This window comes from Plectropomus leopardus, chromosome 6 (assembly GCF_026936395.1).
Source record: "Plectropomus leopardus strain MGB_pleo_1.0 chromosome 6, ASM2693639v1, whole genome shotgun sequence".
NCBI classification, from domain to species: domain Eukaryota; kingdom Metazoa; phylum Chordata; class Actinopteri; order Perciformes; family Serranidae; genus Plectropomus; species Plectropomus leopardus.
The window spans coordinates 20587076-20614504 of NC_142181.1; the positions used below are offsets into that span (position 1 = coordinate 20587076).

At 37.9% G+C, this 27429-nt stretch overlaps 1 protein-coding gene across 1 annotated transcript; it reads right to left on the reverse strand.

Moving 5' to 3' along the window:
• Positions 1–3945: 3945 nt before the first annotated feature.
• calm3a (calmodulin 3a (phosphorylase kinase, delta)) lies at positions 3946–13460 on the reverse strand. The gene is made up of 6 exons (XM_042486213.2): positions 13257–13460; positions 9069–9099; positions 8471–8614; positions 7412–7518; positions 6734–6869; positions 3946–5596 (listed from the first exon to the last, which is right to left on the reverse strand). The coding sequence occupies exons 1-6, from the start codon at positions 13257–13259 to the stop codon at positions 5568–5570; spliced, it is 450 nt and encodes a 149-aa protein (XP_042342147.1). The 5' UTR covers positions 13260–13460; the 3' UTR covers positions 3946–5567.
• Positions 13461–27429: the final 13969 nt, after the last annotated feature.

Sequence of the window (27429 nt, forward strand, 5' to 3'; positions counted from 1 at the left end):
GAGAAAGCAAATGTATTAACAATGTTGGTCTGGTCACTTGCAAAGTGGAAAAAGTTGGTGAAAGTGAAGCATGTCGAAACAGCATCTGTGAGAGGCTGACAAAAAGGGAAAGGGGTATTGTGTATTTACATTAAATGAACTGTGCAAACATATTATTCCTAAAATAGTTATATTGTTCAAGAGTCTGCATTGCACCAAGCAGTTTACATAATACTCCACAACCCCCTCAGCCAGGCATTATGAGACTGAAAAGGATTGTATTTCTCAAGCTTAGTGGTAAGGTTACATTGCAAAGTGCACACAATTATGGGTAGTGGGTGTGGTGCACTCAAGCAAACACAATACAGTTCATGCACACACACTCATATTCACACACACACACACCCATATTTACTCACACGCACACACACACAAATCTTTTTTCTGCATTTTAAGAACTGGCTGCCCCAAAACAAGCTGTGTTTAACTCACTAAGAACTTTACTGGTTTTTAAGTTATTTGTTTACTCAGCTGTTTTCATGTACAGTGTCTTCTCTCCTTCCGGTTTCGGCATGAGTGTATGTGCAGCACTTCTCCCAGATTGCACATGGGCAGATGAGTGAGAGGATGGTGAAACAACACCACCTAGTGTTGATGTTATGGTCAAATCCTTTGCTACTGCAGTGCACCATGATTGTGGTTTCATTTAATTTTTATGGGCCACATTGTGTCTAGAACTTTATTTATGCAATGTATCAAAGGCTTTTGATTAAAGGCAACAGTGTGAGTCGGAGCAGGGGCTTGGTAAAAAAAATGATCTTACGGCCAGCAGTGGCAAAAAGTAAGTACATTTAATCAAGTACTGTACTTATGTACAGATATGAGGTACTTGTACTTTACAATAGTTTTTCTCCCAAGAGAGGGGGGTGGGGGGTGTTTACCATGTAGAAACTAATAAAGAAGTAATCCCTCTTAATTACAAACCACTGTGTGGTGGTATATTTTTCAGGACTCTGCCTGTATTTTTTTTTATTATCCTCTTATTTTCCATGTTTGGGATGTTCATGAGTGTGTATCCTCAGTGCCCAGGTGAGTCTAGGAGTTTAAAAAAAAGAGAAAAAGGTAAGCTGAAGGCATCCAAGAGCTGCAGCGCTAAAAAAAAAAATTAGAGTCGGAACACCAAATGAGAATCAATCTGGGCTTGTATTTTATTTTCACTTTTGCTGGTGAGTGTATTTGCATACATTACGTGACATGCCTGCATAGTATATCTTTAAGTAAAGGATGCAATACTCAATTACAACTTCAAGTCCTGCCTTCAAAGTTTTACAAAAGAAAAAGCAAGTATTGGCAATAAAACATAATTTAAGTATCAAGTATCATGTTGTCATTGTGCAGAATACTGCCAGGTTTGTATTACTGGATCATTATAATTGTTGCTTTAACATTTAGGTAGTGCATTCATTGGATTAGGTGGAGCTAATTTAAACTGTTCTGTATGTTCGGTAGTTTAATCTGTTGTATTGCATCTAACTTTAAAAAACCATCATACATTTTTTTGTCAAATAGTAGAGGAGGTAAAACAAAAACATTTCCCTCTGAGATTGTATACTTTAGCATGTTGCAGGACAAATGCACATGCTCTAAATATTGAGGGGGACATGTGCCCTGAGTCACCTTTGAAATCTACACCAAAGCAAAAAACTCCACTATAACACCCTAATATTAGCCAACACTGGACATGTAAGTATTATATTCGAGGTACATCTGATGAAACTAGCATAACATATAAAAAATATCACTGTGAGAATTACTGCACAGCGTACTGGGAGCGACACCAGCGAGCATCTCCAGCCTGCCATTACACAACCAGAGAGGGATAATCACACCTGTCTGTCCCTGTGTTGCCACAGCTCTTACTGTCCTGCTGAGTTGCTTCCTAATTCATTTTGCTTATCTACTTAACCACACGATAAGCATACGGGTGCACGTCCAATCACATCTACCTGCCCCAGATAACGAATCCTTCTATTGGCTGCTGATTTTGCCTGTCAGCAGGAAGAGGAAGGCTCCTTGTTTGAGTTTAGTGCGTGTGGGTGAGAGGTCACGACCCCAGCTGACCTGGATTACCACAGGCTCCTGTAGCAATCTCATGAGCCACTAAATATAGCCTGTGCCTGGGATAGTGTCTCCAGTGAAGGGCTAGTGTGACTTGCCCTGACCCAAGCGGAGACTGTCGGGATGGGATTAGTGCTCCTTTCTGGCACAGGGACACGGACAGGGAAAGGATCTGATGCAGGATGGAGGAGTGACATTTGCAGATTTCCCACGTTTTTTTTTACCAATTATTTTTCAAAACTTTTCTATATTTTACCCCATTTCTATGACTTTAATTAGTTAAACATTGGTTAGGCCTTTATAGAGATATAGCCATACATTTTTACACATGCATTTCCCAGGCATTTGCAGATAAGAAAGTGTACTTTGTTAACAGAGTCGGTGGGTGGCTGTGGTTTGATTTTGTTTTCCTTTTGTATATATCATGACCCTTCCCAGAGCTACAAAAATTTTTCCTTGAGCCTCCCTGAGTAACTGAGGGAAAATGCATGAAACCATAAATAAACATATTTCACAGTATCTGGCTGTGGTAAACTGTGATTTTAGAGATTTTAAAAGAAAACATGGCTTTCAAACCCACTCAGGGATTTTGGGGTTCTGAGGGTATTTAAAATAAGTACAAAATATGACCATTTGAAGTTAAATATCCTTCCCCTAAGTCAAATTAAAAAAAACTTATCTATATCCCCAGTGCTTAAAAAAATAACAAAAGTGCCTCCTCCTTTTGCACCCTCCCCTCCCGTTTTATAAATAACAAATAGTCCCTAAAAAAACTGCTCACACTTTCTAACTTTTCTCTCTCAGACATTCCTGCCAGCAACTTACTGCACATGCCAGTAGACCACACTGGCACAAAATGTCAAAGCCACACCTGAACCTGAGCATTCGTGATGCTTTAACACAGTGTTCCTACGGCTTAAGGCATGTAGGACACGTCACGTTTTTATGGCATGTCCCCTCAGTCCTCCTCGTCCTAATGGATCAGTGACCCAAAGGGTGCGCGTCGTTGGCAACGCAATGATGTGATGACAGTCTGGTCCATGTGTATCACGTGATAGTATTGACACTGCAACCATTTCTGCAGGCACAGTAAGCACTTGATTTGAAAATGGTTACACTAGGAATGTATTTTGTGTGACATTAAGCCATGTTTTGGGATTTTTATGAACATTTTATAAACCAGAGCCCATACTAAAGTTTTTCAAATCTTTTCCAAAATATTCTGTGAATTCCAAAGCATTACTAGGCCTAGAGATAGAAAATCACATTTTTCCAGGAATTTCATGACTATGGGAACTGCAGATTTGTGCATGTCAATGGCTTTACACCAGCTGATAAGATTCCCATACATTTTCATGCATAAAATTTCCAATTTTTCCATTTTCAAGGACGCATAATTAAGATTTTTCTCTTGCCCCACCAGCCCGGCATTATATCAGATTCAAACTCTACTCAAACAGAATTTCAGCTTGTTGCCATATATGAAGGAAGAAATTAATCCAGAGAGAAAATGACTACATGTACGTGACTGTCGACAAAAACTTCACAAATATTAACGTCAGGCATATTAAAGCTACATTAAGTCAACAGCTACATAATTTGCTATATTACATTAAGTAGTAGGTCATCCACTGTAGACTACTGTAACAATTTCATTACACACAACAAACTTCTCTGACTTTAATTCCATTATAATATAAATAATATCATTTCCAGGCCTGGAAAATGTGATTTTATAATTTCAGGAGTGACTTTTCAGGTTTTACATGACCATGGGAACCCCGGATAGAAGCCGGATGCTTGAAAACAGTATTATGTTCGGCTAAACATGACAGTCAAATGCAGAAGTAAAGCTCAGTCAATTTATTGATTTATGGAAAATATATCACATCTTTACATTTTTGAGATACCTCCAGAAGTTAACAGTCCATTTACCATTTACTTCCCAACATTTGAATCAAAGGTAACCAATTAAAACGCCTCAAGCAGAGCAGAATTTAGTTTCCCGCTTCTTAAATTGAGCCAACTGCTTAAAAACCTACACAATCTAAAGCTGAATTCTTTGCTACAACTCCATTTCATCCCTATCGGAAAGTCCCTTTCTAATAACCCAAATTAAACACATCGCCCCCTCCACCGGTAGTTTTTGTGAATATACAGTATATGTATTCTGTTCAGTAAAACAGCAAGCAGATTGAGGATTAAATCACCGGACTACAAATTGAAGATCAGACACCAACAAGGACGAGGAATGAGTGTAACATATGAGTTGTTATAGCAGCAGCAACAGTGACATTTGGTTTCTTTTTCATCTTTTACAACAAAACCTTTTAAATATCCACATGATTTATACCAAAGTGCAAATATGTTCAACTGCATGTATTTTTATATGTTATTATAATAAGTAGAGTTATTATATATCCTAATGAACTACAAGAAGAAGATTGAGGCGTTTTAGAGTATTATGGCACATTTCAAAACCAAAGAGAAAACATGTCACAGGTCATTTACTACAACAATAGGCAATGCAAACTTTACGATACACTAATATATAGAGATATATTTGGTGACCAAAGTTTGTCATCAATACATTAATAGTTGAAACACAATTATAAAGCATTACATCAATATTGTATCATCAGGATATCTGATTGCAGAACAAATATATTAACTGCAGTCCTCAAGTGTTGTTTTCACAATAATCCTCCCGAAGCATTACACGACACTACTGTCTCCAATCAGTGCTGCAGGCAATGTTAAGCCCACGACTCAAAACAAGACAACATATCATCCCCAAGAGGAAAAAAAACATCAGCACTTTTCAGTCTCTCATTCTTGTCCTGACTCTTCAAGGTATAAGGATGCTCTTCTGCAACAGAGCACCCACGAACACCCTACATCGCAACTATTTGCTCTTGCAATAATCAAAAGTGACACAAATTTTACAGATATATAGCTATATAGTAATGTATATACCTCCAGTGTGTACACAGTCTGACCACTACCTCTGATGGGATCAGAGCCTCCTTGTTGTGACAAGAGACCGCCACAGAAAGGGTGCATGCAAGAAGAGTACTCAATTCGGGATTTAGAGTTCTTTGTTGAATACGGGGAAGAATTAAATAGCCAACTTCACTATACGAACTGTGGCACGGGTTCTTATCCCTCTGCCTTTTCAGTGTTGCTCTTTCCTCTTAATTAATCAGGAGCTGGGTGACTCAGCAGAATCTTGGTCTGAATTCGGGGCTTTGGCCCTCTTAAAGCTTGGTCCATTAACTTCTCTAGGGTTTATTCTGTTGGTGTTCACTAAACAGATACCTTAGAAGTATTTGGATATACTGAACACAAATTGATAAATTCTACATTTAAGTGATTTGGGGGGAAAGTTTGTTTATCATTTGTAATTGTTCCTTTTTTTGGTTCTTAAAGAGAGTGATCAAGCAACGCTGAGAGAAATATCAGTGTTCTTTTCACTTGGCAGTCATCATCTGGACAAACTCTGCGAAGAGAACAGGAAACAACGCTTCAATGACAAATGCAAATTCAGAAATTTTGGCAGCAATTAGCGCTTTTAGTACAAGACATTATTAAAATGATGTGAGAGCCCCTCATAAGGGTTATGTTGAAACTGATTTTTTTCCTGGATTCTGTCTTCAGACCCAGACACACCAAACACACATCTAAGAAGTGGTTGCAACGCAGGCCGACTGTTGCATTGCCTCATGTTGCCTGTTTCGCCAAAAATGTTATACTATTAACATGGCAAACAACCAGCTAACGCATATGTTGTGCGTCTGCGTAAGAGGACATAACTTTCAATACCAGCAGACAGCAGAAGACTATATTAGTCATTCAAAAAGGAAAAACAGAAGACCAACAGGATGGATTACTAGACACTAGTGAGCAAGTTAGCACATTGACGAAATAACCTGTGTTTAAAGAAAAAATAATAATTTACAGTGTACGAGGAAACAATTACACAAATAATTATGGACAATTACATTGCTTTGGTGTGCCAGGGCGTTTAGTAATATAACAACAAACGTGTTCCTTGTTCTATTAGGATTTTCATAAAAACTTGGGGACGGCGTCACCAGGGACCAACAGCACAATATTATTACGATACTTCGGTCACAATACAATATTATTGTAATTTTATTATTGTTGTTGCAGTAACATTTGATATATTGTGACAAATATGTCTCCAAAGGAAAATGGGAAAATGTTGTCAACATGTTTTTGTGGGTTTTTTTTTAATATGATCACATTTTTAGTCTGTCTATCTGACTTTAATATTTTTTTCATGCAGCAATATGCATCTACTGGAGTGTAAAAACAATATTTTTACCATTTGGGTAAGCTACCAAAAGTTTTATTTGTATTAATAACATTAATTATTTTTATAATTTAAAAAAATCTATTTTTGGTGTCACTGTAATGATACAATATCAGCATGCAAAATATTACAATACTATGCTATATTGATTTTTTCCTACCCCCTTATATACACAGCAAAGAAATGAAACACACAAGCAGTTGCAGGGTAGTAAATATTGTTGATTTTATAATCTGCAAACTTAAAAAAAAAAGGTTTGATGCCTTTTTGGGTATAAAGCAAACAAATAGAGCATCTTACCCTCGTAGTTGACCTGACCATCACCATCGATGTCAGCTTCACGGATCATTTCGTCGACCTCCTCATCAGTAAGCTTCTCCCCTAAGTTGGTCATGACGTGCCGTAGCTCTGCTGCACTGATGTAGCCGTTACCGTCCTGCAGATGGCCAACAGAATAACTAATGTCACTGCTTACCATTTCACATGGGAGATAAAAGCTGAATACCACTGATGTCATTTTCAGAGACCCTACCATGATGTCTTACAAGAGCTAGGCCAGTGTACATTCATTAACCCTACTGTCTTGTCAGTACAAGAGTTTACTGTTCTCTTCAACTCTAAAGCCAGTTACATTAATGTGAACTTCACTTGTTTAGCAACACCTGTACTAAGAGCTGAAGGCTAAACATTTGCATGTTAGCATGTTAAAGATTATGGTTCAGCTATCAGAGACAAAAAGCCTTTTGATTAACCAAACTGTTGGCCAAAGGAAACAAAAAGAGGGGTGGCTCAATTTCACGAACAAATCTCTCTGTAAACATTAAGGAATTTCTTACATGAAGAAATTCTTTGTATTTTCTAAACAAGAGTAGCTCGCCATGAAAAAGGGTATAATGGATGTACATATCTCAAATAAGGGTTGCTAATTTTGTTGTGTAGTGCCACTTTATTTTCTGGGTCTACTCGGTCATAACATACCTTGTCAAAGACTCTGAAGGCTTCTCTGATCTCCTCCTCGCTGTCTGTATCTTTCATCTTCCTGGCCATCATGGTCAGGAACTCAGGAAAGTCAATTGTGCCATTACCTACACAGTCATACAAGCAGAAAAAAAAGTTAACTTACAGTAATTGTATTACTTTGGTAACAAAGTAATTACACTCAAAACCTGAGCGTATCAATCCAAAAGGACTTAAAACTTTCATGGCACAAAAGGAAATACTCCACATATTTAATTAACTATCCAAATAGACACAGCAACAAAAACAAGCGCAACGCAAACATCCGCCTTGTGAATACTACTTCCACTTTTAAGATGATCTCAGGAGTCAGTATCTACATGTACAGAGAGGGTGTCCACAGGTATCAGGCATTTAAGATAAGTTTTCAACTCTGATTTTTGGACAAATCATTTTTTTTTTATTTCTGCATTGCATTTAGATATAATGGTAAGTGTGCTGTCCTGTGTATTATGTGAAATATTGTTATTTAATGTAGGAAAATAATTATTAGAGTGGGTGAGGTTAATCTACTTTTTACCAACAGGTGAGTGCATCAATTAAATAAACAAAGTATCATATTCAGTGGTATTTTTGAAGATTTCTAACATCTGAAATGTGGACTTTCACATAGATAAGCTTAACTAATTCTAACAAAAAGAAATGGGTAATGGATAGATGGATACATTAAATAGATTGTTTGCAGCAATTATAGGGCCTCACAAATTCAAATTTAAGAATATTTAATGACAAATTACGTTTGTAGCACACAGAATTAAATTTTGGCCCATCACATAGGAAACAGGGAGGAGTAATATGGAAGATTTTCAGACATTTCTGAAGAGAGATACTGATGTCATAATAGTAATATTAAGCCAAGAGATTCCACCGATACCCCAAAAATTTCAATATAGTGCGTACTGATGACAATTTCCGGCAGTTTTATTCCTTGTAAAAAAGAAACAACTGACATAAAGATAACCCTTAAAACTGTAGTAATTATAAGTTTCAAGTGTAATTTTCTTGTGCTCTTTTCCTCACCATCAGCGTCCACCTCGTTGATCATGTCCTGCAGCTCGGCCTCAGTGGGGTTCTGACCCAAAGAGCGCATCACAGTCCCAAGCTCTTTGGTAGTGATTGTACCATCACCATCTTTGTCAAACAGCGAGAACGCCTCTTTGAACTCTGTACATTTACAGAAATAACACTGTTAGCATTGTATGAGCATTCACGTCGATACAGACACTTCTGTTTCACTCTTTCAAACAGTCTGAATAGATAACACGTGCTGAGCATTACCAGGGTCTGTGCATGACAAATTCAATGCCAGGAAGGAACAAAACATGCTTGGCACTGGGCTGATGATCCCTGATCTATTCGACTGCATAGTCACTAGAGTAAAAGCATTGGTGCAGCTGTTGCAAAATTTCTAATATGAATGTGAGCGTCTCGTGTGAGGTTTCATCCTGTGACTCTGCAGATTTTTATTGTAGCAATGTCAACCACCAGCTTAAATCCTCACACACATCTGGTTACTGAAGGCTAAACCTCTTAGATATTGCAGTTTCTCAGGTTTGGTGGAGAATTAAGGAACTGCTAGACCTAAAACAAACCAAACATGGCAAAGGTGTGCACTCACCAGCAATCTGCTCCTCAGTCAGCTGATCAGCCTGTTAACAAAAGAATTAGACATTGATAAATCACTGTTAAGAAAATAATATTTCGGACAGCCCTGTTAATGATTGTTATTTATTCTAATGACAATTTTTTTTTCAGATCACTAGACTTAAAAAAGTCATCAAATGTTCAATGTTGAAATGAGTTGTTAAGTTGAAAATTTAGGTGAGTTCATTTGACATTATGTTAGGGCAGACATAAACTAATACGCATCTTGAAGAACAGAGTTCAATGGCTTCACTGATGGTCTATGGCTGGAGTTGCTGAAGCAGCCCAACACCAGCCTTACACCACAAATTTCTAATGTCCGGTTAAAAAAAATAAGAGTTTCACCTCAGTTGGTGTGCACTCCCATGATCTCAAATTGGTGTAAATTGGTCATTTAACTCAGTCTAAGCTATCTTAAGTCCAAATCCAAATTATAAAGAATGTACGCAAATACGGTTTATCTTTTTAGATTGTACTGACGCAAATAGTTGACATTTGACGCCTTTTATCTTGTGTTTAGAGCGTTATATTTTTTTGCAGATGTGTAAACAATCATTAATGTTTCATATTCCTTAAAGGTAGTTTAGGTTATATTTTCGACCAGAAGCAGGATGGGACATAACCTCCAAAAACTCTAGTTATAATCTGGCAAAAAGAAGTGACCCCACAATACCCCGTCTTTACAAAATCTAACAGTTTTGACTCAGAAAAGTCATCTTGTCTTAAGATGTGAGAGGGTGTCACGGGCTTCTAGTATATGCTAGGCGTTAGTTTGACTGTTTCTTTGAAAAACACCAAAACACAAACTTACATCAACATGACAGCTGCCACAGTAGAAACCACAGACTTTTTACAGTCACCTTTAATGCCTTCAGTGGGAGAGTGTTTGATACTCAAAGATTTTGGGTGGATGGGACTTGAAAAATCTTCAGTAAGGATAACACATACAAAAGCTTTAGTAGGCCCAGTGAGGAGCACCTGAAGCAGACTTCACTGTGTAATCAACACACAGATCCATGCCGATGCAAATGCACTCTAAACAAATGAATTCAAAACAGGCTGAGATATTATCTGACAGCTGGGCCTAGTGTTTGCCTATGGCCTAGCTAAAGATGATCCTTACAGATGCAAGGCAATAAAAAGAGTTAAAATACTGTTTTACATGTTATCCTTTATTTGGAGGGTGCTAAATAAAGGACAAGTTAATTGCTGAGCCTTACACTCAATTTAAGATGGTATTTTATACAAGATTTGGCCATTTGTATTCTATTTAAAATGCCATCTAAGTCCCACAATTGATGCTGCTTCATGAGTCGAACCACATACATAGTATTTTATCAGTCTATTTTTTTATTATGAGAAACAGACATAACTACTTTACACAAAGTCACAATGCTAAAAGCACTGTGCCAATGTTTTCCAAACTGCTGCTGTTAAGACATGTTTTACTTTTGCATTGTCACACCCAACCAAGTTTTTAAAAACTTCATCTGATATGTCATTCTGCCATCCTCGTGAGGTCTTACCAGGCCTGTCTAAGTCAGTCAACATGCCCACTTCAGGCTGAGGAAGTGTGATGAGGGACGGGTATAAATACTCCAAAGCCCGAAATACACACGCCTGCTATAATTAGTGAGACACGAACAGGGTCGCCAATGTAGCACACTGAATATCACCGCAACTAACCACCTCTTAGTGTCTTTTTTACTGAACAGATGTGAGGCTCAGTTTATCATCATAGACTCACCCCTTGAGCCAACTGTTGCTTGACAGTGCCTGGCGCTTCCTGTCAGTGTGTAGCCCTTCATATTGTTAGGAAATTATTCTCACATGGCTTGGAAACAACCTGCATGATTAGGCATGGCAGGAACTTAGCTGCTCCATAAAATAAAGCCAACAATGGTACAGTACTCACTAAGGACTCATTTAAAGGAAGCTATTAAATCAATTGACAGGGTTCCCAGTCATATTCATGCACAAAATTTCAAAACTTTTCCATGACTTCTCAATATTTTCAGGTAGCTGGCATACATGTGGAGAGAGACAGAACGCAGGGAAAAAATTAATTAACTAACGGGAGAGTAAAAAAAAAAACACGTCACACATCCACATATATAAGAGCTACATTTCATTGTTTCATCGTAAACTACAGAAAATAATTTTTGCCGTTATGTTACATTACATGGAAGATTACTATGGAAATTTAATTACATCCAAAATTCCATCCTTTTTTTTCAAAATTGATTTTTAACCCTTTGAGACCTGGATTGACATAGATTTTCTTGTGCTTTTGTGCTGATGAGACGCCATTCAAAGGTAATTTCAGCACTTAGCAAATTGGTTTAATTTCGTTTGAAAAACTAAACAAAACCAAAAAGGCATTGAGACAAATAGAAACTTGAAAAGAAATGTCCTGCAAACTGGCCGGAAAACATAATTGTAAAATTCCATGACTTTTTCATGTTTTTCATGACCTCGAGAGCCCTAAATTGAACTCCTAATCCCAAAGGTAATACATTAAATAAACAAAGAATCATGTTTCATCTACCTCCATGTGCTCTTACACTGTGCCACACTCCAGCGGAAATGAACAATTCCTTGCCTTTTTAAAAACAGAGATTAAGGCAAACATTTCTGTAGCTGGAGGTGGTGGTAACGCCATGTGTTCCTCGAGTCAGTTTCAATGAGTCACCCTGTTGGTTGGGGGAGGCGGGGTGGGGTGGGTGGGGGTAAAAAGAAGGGAACAAGGCAGACTGCAGTGTATTCATTCTGTCCACTGCCATCCGATTCGCTGATGCTGAAGCAAGCAGTGTCTGGATCAGAGCGTGGCACAGATGGAGGATTTATACGGCTGCTGCGAAAAGTGCTCAGCAAAACAGGCTTGCTGCTTTTTAAAAAGCGTCCGTAAACAAAAGATTATATCACATTTTCTCACATTGTGTATGGATAACTACAAGGGCTGCAGGTGCTGTTTTTTTACAGTCAAGACACACAAACATGTGACTGAATAGGACATTGTTTGTTTCCTTAACATCCATCACAGACCATGTGTTTGTTCTTCCACAATACAAAGAACTACAGTAGTGAAAGATTAAAGATAAAGCACACATTTGTAGTGCCACAGAAGGTTTTTCTTTTAATATGTATATTTACTTCCCCTATTGGAGGGTGCACTGCGGGTCCTGAAAGCCTACTGCACCAAGCATGGTTTGCTTCAATGCGGGGGGGAGGAAGGAGGGGTGGCAAAGAGGATCGTTCAGAAGCAGAATGCGGCTCAACGTTATGGCGCAATACGTAACGGAGGAGATGCTGTCATGGTGGTGCTACGAGAGCACACAGCCCCAAAATGTTGCATCATAACCTTCATAATCTCCATGCATGATGACAAACAATTGTTGAGCAGCAAACTACCTGTGAGCTGTGTTCTTACGTAACCACAATTGGTGGCGATTACAACCTTTTTTTTTTTTTGCTTGTTGCGCATGTCACACATTCAAAGCGCCCTGCTGATGTGCCTGCAAGAGATAGCCTGCTGCCCATGTTGCAGCAACTTGTTATATCAAAATGGTAGTTAGCAAGACAGTTAGCTGGAGTTTTTTGATATCTGTCTTGCAAGATTAACGAGATGGGGTTCAAGATCACATCTATTTTTATACACAGTAGCCTACCTCCTTCATCACCACGCCCACTCTCGACTCAAAGCAAACGAATAAAAAACGCTGCAAACCTTAATCCGAGCACGGAGGTTAAACTACAGCATTTATACACACTTCAGAAAATCATGATTGATATAGCATTACGGCACGACATATACGTAATGCTGCGCAGATGGTTAATAGTAAAGATAATTGTTTTCTGTCATCGACTGATGAGTAACGTTAATTACATGGCAAACCACAGACCTACACTGCGCTAAACTGACAACAAAGTGATTATTTGTGACGTTAAGTGCCCATCAACCGCATTGTTTACTGCCGTTTTCGAACTTGTAAAAAACAATATAGAAATATGTCGTTGGCTTTCATTTAGTTTTATGTTGATTTACTATATGACAAGCAGAGGATATGCCTTAATCCAATAACGATTACTTGGCTTCCATATCGAAATTGTCGCAAATCGATGCTAGCTAACGCAGCTAACTTTAGCCTGAAACGTTACTTACCATTACCACGTTGACGCTTCAAGCTCCGTGAAGATGACAAAACGCCCAATGTAAGGTTTGTATAAACCTTACTTACAAGCCAGATGCTCCGACGAAGCACTTAAATGATATCTATCTAACTGTATTACAAGATATGACTCAGGAAATCAGTAGAGACTGTATCCTTGTGTTGCACCAGAGTAGCCCTATCTAACGGGAGTGCCTTAGTTAGAGCACTGTATCCCTCCGCCGCACATCTTTTGTCCATCCCCCACTCTGTGCTTTGTAATGATAGTGAGCGCTGCACGTGTGAAAGTATTTTAATTGCAGTACACGTTCATAATTCATTGCTGAATGTCCGTTTGACACATAGCAAATCTCAAAACCAAAATTTATGTTGCTCTATATAAACGCAGCGCGGAAAGATACCACCCCCACCACCCTGTATGGTGAAGGGACAGTGTATGGAAGATTAACAATGTCGAATACTGTTGTTCCCCCATTTCTATTGCATTCCTCCCATTTCCATTAAAAATAAATGAATAAATAAATAGACAAATACATAACTAAATCTATAAATAATACATTTAAAAAATTAAAAATAATATATATAGAAATAGTGAGATAGATAGATAGATAGATAGATAGATAGATAGATAGATAGACAGACAGATAGATAGATAGATAGATAGATAGATAGATAGATAGATAGATAGATAGATAGCGATAGTTGTTGTCAGGCGTAAAACCTCGTAGCTCAAAATTTTATTGTTTTCATTCTTTTTCCATAAATTAATTCTATTGGTCCCCCTCTACATTTATCAGTAGGTTTTACCATTTCTCAACCAATGAAATGTATTTTAAAAAGCATGTGACTACACCTACTACCTCCACTGGATCAACACAGCGTTGCCTCCAAGTCCTGAGAATAGCAATTTTGGAGATAGAAGATTTGCGCCTGACAGCAGTGATATATAATTTTCTTTCTGTCGTGTTTCAATGTTACCAACTCTATGTGTCCAAGCTCTATCTGTCTCAACTCTGTGTGTCTGTAGATGGGATCCCCCAACAGACTAACTTCTTTAAATCTGACATTAAATTTGAAATCAAGAGCTGGATGTCAAATATTTTCCTCCAATTTCATTAAGAAAAATTGGAAATAACATAATTTGGTCCGTTATATTTGAGTCCAATTTAACGTTCACCAAACATATCAATAATGTAGGTCAGTCTTGTTTTTATCAACTTTGAATAATATCTTACTTGAGATTCATTCATTCATTCATACATTCATTGACTTGGAGAAAGTTATTTATGCTTTTAATTTAAAACGGTGTAAGATTATTAACTGGATCAAACAAAAGAGTACATATAGCCCCCATGTTAGTGGCCCTGCATTGGCATCCTGTTAACTTTAGGACTGATTTTAAGGTTTTATTCATTACTTTTCAAGCACTATATAGTCTAGCACCACCATACAACTGTGAACTTTTATGTCACAATGTACCTGCACAGAATCTCAGGTCATTCGACAAAAACCCTACTTACATTCCCCCAATCGAGACTTACAACGCTGTCAGGGCCCCAAAATGCTGGATCAGTCTCCCTGTTGAAATTTGTCTCGGGACCTCAACTAACTTCTTTTAAATCACTACTAAAAACTCATTTTTATAAACTCACTTTTTTTATAACTTTGTTTGATATGGTTGGCTGTTTTTTTTTCCTAGTCTGAAACCCAGGGCTGTGTTCAGCGTTACTTTGAACAGAAACAATTGAACATCCTGTTGTGTTACGCAGGTGCACTGCCTTTCGATACTGTAGGGCTTAACTCACTTTTCACGTCTGTCCCTTCCACCCTCCTTCCAGCCTCCCTTCATTTCTTATTTTGTGATAAGTAACTAAATGCTTTTGTGAAATGCAGTGGAGTGAAAGTTTAAGTTGACAAAAACTAGATATGCCCCCAAACAGTGATGTATTAAAATATTATTATTTTGTTACATTACATCACTTTTCAAACCTTAACACTGAAGATGAGTAGGCCTTCTCTGTTTGGGCCCCTCAGTTGTAGAATGACCTGCCTGGGGAGATCAGAAAAAGGTAACACATTGTCTTCTATGAGATCACTTTAAAAAGTCATTATTACTCAAAATCTGAACATTTGTTGTTTATTTTCAAAAAATAAACAAAAAGCCTTACATATAATTAACTGCTATATGCATTTGCATATCTATAGATTCAGAAAGAGCAGAATTTTTTTCAAAATTTTTTTAAAAAATAGTTGAGCCTTTTTTGTCAGAAAAAAGGTATCAGACAGAGTATTTTGGATGTCATCTAAAAATGTCTGGAGGGGATCTGAAATTATGTTATCTTTCACCTTATTTACTGTTGACCTCTCACTATGGTTAAATTATGAGCTAACCCCATTCTGTATGTGTGACTCCTTTCATATTGGATGTAGCTATTGGACCCTATTTTAATATAAAAATGCGAAATAATTAAGATTTATGGCACTGTTCCATTGCAGATCTCAAATTTTTTTCAACAAACTATATACTAGTTGACAATTCAAAAAACAAATACAAAACAGTGCCCATAACAAATAATAATTAGAACATTGTCATTGATCTTGAACTTTCTAGCCACACATAAGCAACATAATTACAAGAAAGGTCTATCATTTAAAGAATATTGCCAAAGCCAGGCCTTTTCTTTTCCCCGGAGATACACAGAGGCCTGTGCATCCTTTAAGTAGAAAGTACACTCAACTACTTCAATGCATCGTTCACAGGTCTCCATGAAATTTCTCGTAATCAGTTGCAGCTCACACAGTGCCCCTCTGCTAGTGAATAATTGGAAGACAGTACATTGACATAATAGTACAGTTCTAAAACTGCATTTATGGTCTTGTACCTGATGATTTAGTTTAAAAGTGTTATTTATTATGCAAATGTATATGCAGAGTCTTGACTGTTAACTGTGACACAAACTTAGACAGAGACTCATGGTGAAGCTACTATTTGCACTTGGTTTGTTAATTAGTGCCATCAACATCAATTGAGGCTTCAAAGTGCTTCAACTATAGACTCACCCTTTTTTGCATTATAATCTGCAATTACAACTCTTTAAATTATACACTTTTCTGTGCAGTTTTTCCATGTTCTAATAATGTTGAGGGTACTTATTGGTGTTGTCGCCATTCAATCTGCACTGGCAATTAGCAATGCCATGTGACACCATGCTTTTAAATTAAAGTCATATGAAGATCAGATCATTTCTTGGACCAGCAAAAATGTTCTATTAAAGCACACAAACAATGTCATAATGACAACCCGATGAATGGATGAGCAAGGGCTGATGCATATTTGACACAACATATTTATTTGTGCAGGTAATATGTTCTGCACTTCAGTGACTTCTTTCTTAATGTGAGTTACACTCCAGCAGAGGGAGACATTGCTCTTGTATTACTCACCGAGCAGCCAAAGCTGGTCAGTCAGAGGCAAACATTGGCACAGTGTTGCATCAGAAATGAGAGAGAGAGTAATGGGGCAGGAAGGAAGAATGCGTGGGGAAAAATCAACTCTTAGAAACAGCTGATAGAGTGCCTCTTTTGACAGACTACAAACAGCACTAAGCATTTTGTGTACATCTCCAGTCCAAGTGTAGACTACAGATAAACTGAGACATGATTTCCCGGACACTAGTGCATCTATAAACATTTAACTGGCAATTCTACGGTTACCAGAGCCAAGCAGACGATGAATTGACTCGAGTCAGACTCAAGTTGAAAATTTGAGAACTTGAGAATTGCTTGACGAACATCAATAGAAAACTCAACTTGACAATGACTTGGTATTTATGACTTGAAACTTTACATAGATGACTTGAAAGGACTTTTTAAAATCAAATATTGCTTTTTGCTATATATTATGGGTGCAATTTCTAGAGCAATTCGCACTTACCTGCCAACCTACTTGTGGCAGACCAGCAGAGGCCAATGCACAAGGCAGCTATGGAGGCTAGTGCAAAAATAATAAAATCTGGATTAAAGAATCATGTGGTCAATGGTGTTAATAAAAAGATAACAGTGGTAAGCAAGGTCTGCAGCTCAAAGATCAGGTAACAACAGCACTTCTGTTTTCATTTAAGAGCCCCTTAGAGCTACATGGCTATGATATACTATCAGAGAGCCCCATTCTGTATTGTTGTTCATTTAGGAGACTTGTTACTGCTTTCAGCCACAAGTAAAAAATCAGGAAGACTTATAAGCTGTATCTTGGCACCGTTATGAATGATAAGCAGACCTTCGAACTTCAGATGTATGCTGTGTGTGAAAAAGCTCATCAGCACATGTATATACCACACGCTCTGATTTTTTTTCTTTTATCTGCCAGGATGTGGACCGTAACTTTAAGCACAGAAACAGGTTGCTGGGCATTGTGGATGTTTGCAGCAATATGGCAGGCACAACCTTACATGTCTTGACTTATGTGCACAGGATCAAAACGCTGAAAAAGGCCCAGTCAGTCCTAGCTGATCCTGGTCACCCCTTTGCAGGATTACCAAGAGTAACTGTATGTAAATGTAGGATTTTTGTGTGGCTGGGTTTGGAGTTAGGTTTCAAAGATGATGTGTTAAAGAATGCTCAGAAGGCAGACGTCTGTGCAGAAAAAAGGTAGTGATTTATCAACTAAAAATCACAATTAAAACAGAGGAGAAGAACAAAAGTCTCAGGAAAAACAAAGAAATAATATCAACTGAGGTAAGAAACAAATGAAAAGAACAATCACAGCCTCTTATAACCTAGCCTTGATAACCATAGCCTCTTAGATATTGACTTCTTAGGTAACATTATATGACCATATTTATGTGCATGATAATGCTGCCAGCACAACATGTTGCCTCTGATAAGAAAGATATCCTGACACCGATCTTGTAGGCAGCAGACAGCAGTTGGAGATAAAACTCTGTATATACCAATAGTTTTTATGGCCATCATTTTCAAAGTTTGCTTCTCGGAAAACTCCAGATAGACCATGCTATCCAGAAGCTGACAACATTTTTATCATAGCCAGTATCTTTTAGCAATCAAGCAAGCATCCTTTGAACCTGGATCAGACAACAGATAGATCTCTGGTGTCGGTGTTTGATGTTTGTGGGAAATAAAGATAGCAATTACAACTTCAAACACTTTGCTAATAGGTTTATATCAAGCCCAGGAATAGTTGAATGTGCACAGTTTATGACTCATCATATCTGACTCAAAATCAGTGAGCAAGCCACAAAAACCCACCCATGAGGTTAAAGTAAACAAAATTGTAGAGCATTAGTTATATTCATTATTTTTATAATCAGATAAAAGTGTGAAAATCCCCACATTCTCTCAGCTTGCCTCCATGGATGGATCTCATGGAAATTGTCTCACCTATGGGGCACAGACCTAAGATCCCTAAGCCAGAAGTCCCTCTTACACAGAGATTGTGCTAAAAGGCTGCTACCAAGTTCTTTCTTTATGCTGCCTTTGCACTTTCACACAGAATCAAACAGTGGCAGCATCATCCCGCTCCAGTGTGTGATAAACAGCGCAAAACGTCTCGGGGGCTAGCTTAAAGAAGTGGAGGCTAGCTAGTATTTCAGAAATCTTCCAAAATTTTTGGTGTCAGTATTGTGGTTAAAAAAAGGCAGTTTTTTTTCTTTTAGATGTATTACTGATGTTTTTGAAGCTATAATGTTATACTGTGGTGAAAATTGTTTCTCTGTGATTGGAAAACAAGTATATTAAGGACAATTTGAAACTGTTTTTAGTAACTTCAGTACCACTGCTGCGTCATGGTAAAGCTAGTGGTAGATAGCTAGCTAACGAGCTAACTTTAAAGTAGCATTAGCTAATAGTGGAACATAAGGATGTAGCGCCCCCGTTCACGTTCAGCGTGCATGATGCTTGTTCCTGTCAGCTGGCGTTGAGAGCCTCTCCTCACTTGTTGGTTAAAATCACAAGCCATAACCTCAAAAGTTGTTGGTGAACTTAATATTAACCTTAACCCATTGATGAACTTAAAGGAGATCTTATGCCCAACTGTAATATCAAACAGAGATGATTCTGATTCATTCCCATAGCTATTATACCAGGTGGCCACGTGTTAGCATTACTAACGTCACGTACTATGAAGGAAATTGTGAGATTTTGATGTCCCTCTAAGTTTAACATATCTGGCATTTGATTTTCAAATGAGTAAAAACCCACATTTAGTTGCTCTGTGCTGTCATTATGACAATTATTTCTGAAAACTGCGGGCGTGCAAGGAATCTTGGGAAATGGAAGGCCGCGAAGGATAGTAGTGATGTGTCCTCTTAAAAGAGGAAAAAGAAGGCCGCATTTGTGGGCTACAGCGTTCGCGCAGCGATGTGACGTACTTGGCCTTCGATGCAGACCTTGAATTGGGACACAGCTACTCTCAACTTCCATATACTCAATTGTAAATTAAACATTTATTAATAAGGTGAGGTTCACTTTTAATTGGTGACAAACTGATGTTGGGTTTTTTAATTTGAGGTTAACCTATTCAATGTAAATGCCACCAAGCCTTTGTTTCCAAATGAAACCTGTCAGTGTAGAGATAGCTTCTTAACAGTTAGCTAACGTTAGCTATTTTCATCGGCGCTTTTAAGGTGGTAGGTGGTATTACATAATATTTTCTAATAATATTTACTTCTTTATCAGTTGAGAGAGAAAAAAAAACATCCTCATTATCAACCATGAATTTATGATTATATATTTATTGTGTTACAAATTTAGTATTGTATTGTCAGTAAATTTGGGTAAAATACAGCCATTGCTTATCTTATGTCTGTGTTGTCTTTCTGGCCGCTGTGCAATGACTATACCTCTATATCTCCTTATTCTTTGTCTTTCTACCAGTCCACATTCCATAACATGGTCCATGCTGGACTTCTGGACTCCAACCCAGCACCCTCTCGTTCCCACACCACACTGAGCTACGGCTGCCAAACTAAATCTACACATAGTAAGGGCCATTTTTATTCTTTGTTATGGTTCCGGTTGGCCGCCATGCTGACCAATCTGTTTGATTATTGATTGTGGCCGCCGTGCCATGACTATCCATCTCTTATGTCTGTAACTATCCCTTATCTCTGGTTTTGCCTCTCTGTCTATCTCTATTCCTCATCCCTCTTTATCTATTTATGGCCGCCGTTCCCCGACTTTCTGTCTGTATCTCCCCTCTATTTGCTATGAGATATAAGTGTCATTTACATTTTGCCACCTTACAATTATGAGTTTCTATCTGCATTCTGAGCGGTTTTGAGATATTGAGCTTCAAAATTTAGCATTCATGGTTGCAAAAATTCTAATGTTTAATGGTTTTTGTTTTTTCAATAAAAAGTACAAAAATACATATAACTTTTATGAAACACCTCACAAAACGTTAAGTTGTCACAGAATAAGAATAATAACTTTGACAAAAAATGTCAGATATAATGCTTAAGTGACGTTTTTTGTTGTGTTTGGTTGGTTTGATTTTCTGTCATGGCTACCATGCCATGACTATCTGTTGTCTATCAACTTGGATGTATTGGTTTAGATCTACTTTATATTATACGATAACTGTTGAAATTGAATGTAACACTACTGCTGTTATAGGTTTATACACAAACACATGCACACACAGGACCTATAGACATGCATTACTTGCAGGGAGATGTTAGACAACTGGAGCCGACACAAACTCAGAGCTCCAAGTAGTTAGAGCTCTTGTGCCTTGCTCAAGGGCACCATCCTCCAGTTCCCACATCAAGTCCCTGCAGACTGAACTATCGCCTCCTAAAATAAGTGCCATTTTTATTTTTCAGATTTGTGCTGTGTTTTTTGTTGGCCACCGTGCTGACATGGGTGTTTGGTTATCTTTAATGGCCACTGTGCCATGACTGTCCCTTCATATATCACCCTACAGTGTCTTTCCCTCATCTTTCCAAATATATCTCTATTTATCTTTATCTCTGGCTCATCTCTATTGCCTATCGCATAAGATATAAAGTGTTTTTATTTTCTTAAAATCTGTTATGTGTTATTGGTTGGCTGCCATGCTGACACTTTGATGATACTTTGTTGTTATGATATTCATAAGGTCACCTTGACGTAATTGTTTATACAGGTGGTTTCCTTATTGTTTGTGATTGCCGCCTGGACCAAAACTACCAGAAAGTACACAGGCTTCACAATGATCTGCACTTTCCCCTAATTATTCAACAATACATTTCAGACATCCGTGAATCAATTCTACAGTGACACTCAAAGAGACAGATCACTGGCAATGTTGGTCTGTCAGTCAGTCGGTTGGTCTTTCTGTCTGTCCACCACTTTAGTCCACACAGAAATATCTCATTAACTATTGAATGGTTTGCCAGTAGATTTTGCAGATCGAATTGTGGTGCCCAGAGGGCGAATCAAAAGACTTTGGTTATCTCCAACTTTGCCTGTAGCACTAACAGAAGCCCAAACTTTTCACTTATCCTGAGAATTATCACAACATCTACTTGATGGATTAGCACAAAATCCAGACATTTATAGGAGGATGAATCCTTTGGTCTTTTCATCAGTGCTACCATGAGACTGACCAGCAACATGTTTTCATCTCAAGTCGTCACAGATTGCCGCTTTGCAATGAACTTGAGCGTCTGCTGATTATGCTCTATCCTTATTCACCTGCTGTTAATGTTCTGGGATGCCATGCGCTACCATGATGTCAACAGAAACACATGGTGGTATTATACTGCAGGTTATGTTTAGACAACACAAGCACACAGTAACTAATGGATAAAGGATTTAGTTGGAAGGCTAAAAATTGGTTCCAGAGTCATAGTGTAGGCAATTGCCAATGAGTGGCTAAAAGAGACCACAGAATGTCTCCATGGGAAACATCACTACAGCCTTGAGGATATTAAGTCATGTGATCATATTGTCGTTTGTTTATAGCCTAATGTTAGCTTTTTGCTTTTGGCGATTACATTTAAGGCCCATGCACAATTGGTCTTTTTTTTCAGATATGTTTTTGAAATCCATCATCGGCTGAGCTGGCTCTACATTTTCATAGCTAGTATGCTAGGTGGATACATGTTAGCATTACTAACATCACATATCATAAAACAAATAATGAGGCTTTAATGTCCCTCTACGTTTAACATATCTGGCGTTTAATTTTCAAATGAGCAAAAACCCACATTAAGTGAAATGCATGCTCTGTACCGCCATGATGCCAATTATTTTTGAAGATCTGGGCACGCAAGGAATCTTGGGAAATGAATGGAAGTGAAGGACAATAGCAATGCATCCTCCAAAAAGAGGGAACATTTGGGGGCTGTGTTTGAAGGAGCCTTTGAAATGGGACAAGCCTTCGCACAAGCGTTGTGACATAATCAGCCTTCAAATGCAGCCTCAAAAGAATGCAGACCCTGAATAAGGACACAGCAATTGTTTTCACACTTTTGTTCTCTTTTTTATTATTATCATCCACCAGAATATTAGTATCTGATCTATTGAGAAGTAAGCTATCTGACTCAAGAAAAGGATACTGTGTGCTCGTTCTTCTGTCTTATTGATGTGTCCTGCCGGCACATTTTCCTCATTGATTCTTGGTCAAACAACTCTCCAAAGGCTTTTGACAAATGAAAAAAAAAAATGCAGAAAATCTAACCTGTTCAGAAAAATTTGATGACAAAATGTTATGGTGAATATATATCCTTCCATCACATACTGCAATCCTTGCTGTCTGCTTGTCGAAGCTATATTGTCTGATGCCCTAAAACTATCTAATAGACACCTTGGCACCAGGCATCGCCAGTTTTTTTTTAGTCACACTTGTCCGACTTATCAAAAATAACTAAGGGAGGTGGGTGCAAGACTTCAGATTGAAAGATCGATGACAGGGTGGTCATTCATTGAAAAAAAAAGGAATCTGCTAAGCTACATATGAACGTGGTGTGATTTGAAGAAAACAACTCTAAAACACAATGGAGTTGTTAAGAACTATCTGGAAATTGAAAACATTTTCTGTATCAGGTTTACAGCTGTTTGTGGATTGTAGATGAATCACGCGTTACCATTTTAAATATGTTTCTTCCCATAAACCGTTCTTGTTGACTTACCAATGTTGGAGACCACAGTTCCCACAAAGTAAAAGGCGCCTGGGATGTCCCATAAGGATCTTCCTGGTTCTGCATGGATCCCTGCAGTCCTAGCATCCTCATAGTGGTGCAACAGAGATTTCAGGTCTTTACCACTTATGTTATACTGATAACTGAAATCTCTTAGCCCCGTTTTGCAAAGCTGATGGGCTTTTAGCTCCGCTGGTTTCTCCAAGGAAAAAAATATGGCAGCGCTAGCCAGCATGTAAAGAGCAACGAGCACACAGAGCAGATAGAAACTAGCAGTTTCCCTGCTAGGGATCAAGGATGGGCAGCAGCAGGAGAAATCCTTCTTCATTGTCACGTGTAAAGACTGCAGACAGATTTTCGTTTCATCGTTTGTGTGCTATGAAGTCGCGCTAAGCGACAGCATCAAGACGAATAATATTTCCTCAGCTGTTTGACACCATCAATATACAGGTGCTACAGGTGGGAACATTGTCAGTCCAGTTTACTCTTCTCTCTGTCTGTCTCATCCATGCAATTCTATTTATCTATCTATTCCAGTCTTATTCAATGCTATCACTCAACAGCTGATTCCCAATCTGAATGTGTATTGGTGATGTTGCTTCTGGGTCTGCAGGTAGCTTTAATAGGTTTTAATGATCTGTGTATGGCTACTGCTTATCAGCAGCTCAATAGTCCATCTTTATTGTCCTTTTATGAGACACAAACATATTCACTCCTGCTCTCTATTTGTCTTAAAGGGATAGTTAGGACTTTTTCAGATGGGGTTTCATAGACTAGTCTTACCCATAGTCAGTGTATTACTTACAGTAGATGTCGGTTAGCATGCCTTCAGTTTGGAGAAGCAGGCTGTAGTCAACACAGAAGCTAGTCAATGTACTGCTGTGGCTGGGGGTCAGCAACAAAGTGCATTTTAGTCACCCAAAAAAGTCCCATCTAAAAATATCTTAAAATGTTTAAGGGGATGCTTTATTGAGTATTTTTAATGCTTTACCTTACCATCAGACCGTCCATCAGTGCTATTCTCAACGCCAGCATACTCGACAAAAACAGTGATTTTAGCTCACTGAACACAGGAGCTGCAGGTTTACTGGTTCGATCAGTTAATTTCTATTACTGTGTGATTTTGGTGAATCTGAACTAACCATTTTAAATGCCAAAGTTACATAATTACGACGGAGGATTAGGGCCACATTAAGGAAAAAAAAAAAAAAAATTATTTACAAGATTAAAGTCATTAGTTACTAGAAAAAACTCATTATTAACGAGAAAAAAGTCATTATTAATAAGAAAAAAGTCATTATTTACGAGATTAAACTCATTATTAACGAGAAAAAAGTCAATATTAATGAGAAAAAAGTCATTATTTACGAGATTAAACTCATTATTAACGAGAAAAAAGTCATTATTAACGAGAAAAAACTCATTATTAACGAGAAAAAAAGTCATTATTAATGAGAAAAAAGTCATTATTTACGAGATTAAACTCATTATTAACGAGAAAAAAGTCATTATTAACGAGAAACAAGTCATTACTTATGAGAATAAAGTCATAATATTCAAACCTGCTGCTTTTGGAGACACTTGTTAACATGAGGGCTACGGAGGATTTGGTTGAGTTGTATTTTAGGATAGGTTTCACAAACAAGGAGATACTTAATCTTTTGGCACATCAGCATCACATTATCATAAGTATCAGGACTTTAAAAAGAATATGCAAGAAATTGCATCTTTTCTGGCGAAAGAACCAGTCGGATTTGGAGGATGTTGCTGCTTTTCTGGAGGGGGAAATGGCTGAACTGGTCAACTGCAGGGTTATCGTTGGATGCATCTACGGTCTATTCAGAGGGGTTTCGTTGTGTCTCAAGAAACAAATCCTCCGTAGCCCTCATGTTAACAAGTATCTCCAAAAGCAGCAGGTTTGAATATTATGACTTTATTCTCATAAATAATGACATTTTTCTCGTTAATAATGAGTTTGATCTCGTTAATAATGACTTTTTTCTCGTTAATAATGACTTTTTTCTCGTTAATAATGAGTTTAATCTCGTAAATAATGACTTTTTTCTCATTAATAATGAGTTTTTTCTCGTTAATAATTAGTTTTTTCTCGTTAATAATGAGTTTTTTCTCGTAACTAATGACTTTAATCTCGTAAATAATTAAATTTTTTTCCCTTAATGTGGCCCTAATCCTCTGTCGTACATAATAACACAAACAAAATAAATGTTCAAGACAGTGGTAGACCAGCAGCTCCTGTGTTGTGATGTTAAATCACTGTTTTTCTCAGTGGAGTCTGGCTTTGAAGAGGGTGGAAAAACAGCTTCATTTTTCAGTTGGAAATCACTGACTGACATTAAGGTAAAGCAGTGAAAATTCTCTCAATATAGTGTGCACCTAAACAAATATTGTTGTTTTTTAGGTGGGGCCTTTTGTAGGTGGCTAAAATATGTTTTGTTGTGGACTCCTCCACAGAAGAAGATTGTCTGACTTCCATGTTGGACTCAAACCTACTTCTCCAAAAAAGTGGTGTGCTGGCTGACATCCCTTGTATGTAATACTTTCCATGGATAAGTATCCCATACAACCTCCCTTCAAAAAAACTGAACTATCACTGTAACATAAAACAGACAATATGTGTGTGTCAACTGCCTGAGTTTGTTTGTAAGATCCCTTTGCTTTTGGGTTCACAGTCACTATCACTTTGTCAGATTATATCTCTATCTTTTCTGAAAATAGAAATATATTTCAAATGTGTTTGTGTGTAAACTGTCCAGGTTTCTAATTGATGTTTTTAGCATCCTGTTTCTGTGTTTGGAAACATAAACCTCAAACTTGTTTGCACAAAAGTCAACAGTTCCTTTTTTTCCCCCTGAAACATAGCTCAACTGAGAAATATTATGTTTGGCATGTTGTTTTTTCCATTAAAGCTGATTAACTTCACATTTGGATAGATTTTATTTTTAAACTTACATGGAATTCAGTCAACAGTAGCAACAAAAACAAAATACACAGGGCCCCAAAGTTGTTTTGGCTACATTTACATGAAATAGTCCATAATGGTATGTTAGGTATTTCAGTGACTCCCTAACGGCTGATAATATGTTGTTTAGTAATGTCTGTTTTTTTCTCATGTATTGAAACATCTCAAATAATCAGACATTCCTGTCGGCAACATGGAATGTGTTCCATTAGTAATGGTGTGTCTAACGGGAACGGAACAGAGTGAAACAATACCGGCCAGTCCATAACAAGGGTCAGGCATGAACACTTGGCAAATGTTATTTAGATTTGTGTCTCCTTCCTCTCAAGTGAGCATCCTGTTTTGTGATTCACAAACATGTCTGATGATGATTTCAACCCAAAAATAATAATAATGTAATTGCCTATAACAAGACATATATGTGGGTGCAAAGAAGGCAAGGGAGGGACTTTTTATTAACCAAGTATCTCCTTGATTATCATAGTGTGTAATAATTTTATAACACAAGACAAGAAAAGTTGGGACAATAGATATTTTAATATTATTTATTATATTATTTATTATAGCAAGAGGGTCCCTGGTTCGAATCCCGGTTGGAACCGGGTTTGGTCCGGGCGGGGGCCCTTCTGTGCGGAGTTTGCATGTTCTCCCCGTGTCTGCATGGGTTCTCTCCGGGGTCTCCGGCTTCCTCCCACAGTCCAAAGACATGCGGCTCAGGTTATTTGGTGACTCTAAATTGCCCTTAGGTGTGAATGTGAGTGTGTATGGTTGTTCGTCTATATGTGTTGGCCCTGCGATGGTCTGGCGAACTGTCCAGGGTGTACCCCGCCTTCCGCCCAATGACAGCTGGGACTTGCTCCAGCCCCCCCGCGACCCTTACGAGGACAGGCGGTTACAGAAAATGACTGACTGACTGATATTATTTATTATTATATTATTTATTATTTTATTTATTATTATTTATTTCATTCCTTTGCATGTTGTATATGTGATGGTATTGCTCTGTGTGTGTGTGTGTGTGTGTGTGTGTGTGTGTGTGTGTCT

What these genes read in the sequence shown, in the direction of transcription:
- calm3a (XM_042486213.2), bottom strand. An exon ending in GACTGAGGAGCAGATTGCTG is followed by an intron (nt 8,615 to 9,068) that starts GTGAGTGCACAC and finishes GTAAATGTACAG; the next exon opens with AGTTCAAAGAGGCGTTCTCG. An exon ending in CAACGAGGTGGACGCTGATG is followed by an intron (nt 7,519 to 8,470) that starts GTGAGGAAAAGA and finishes ATGACTGTGTAG; the next exon opens with GTAATGGCACAATTGACTTT.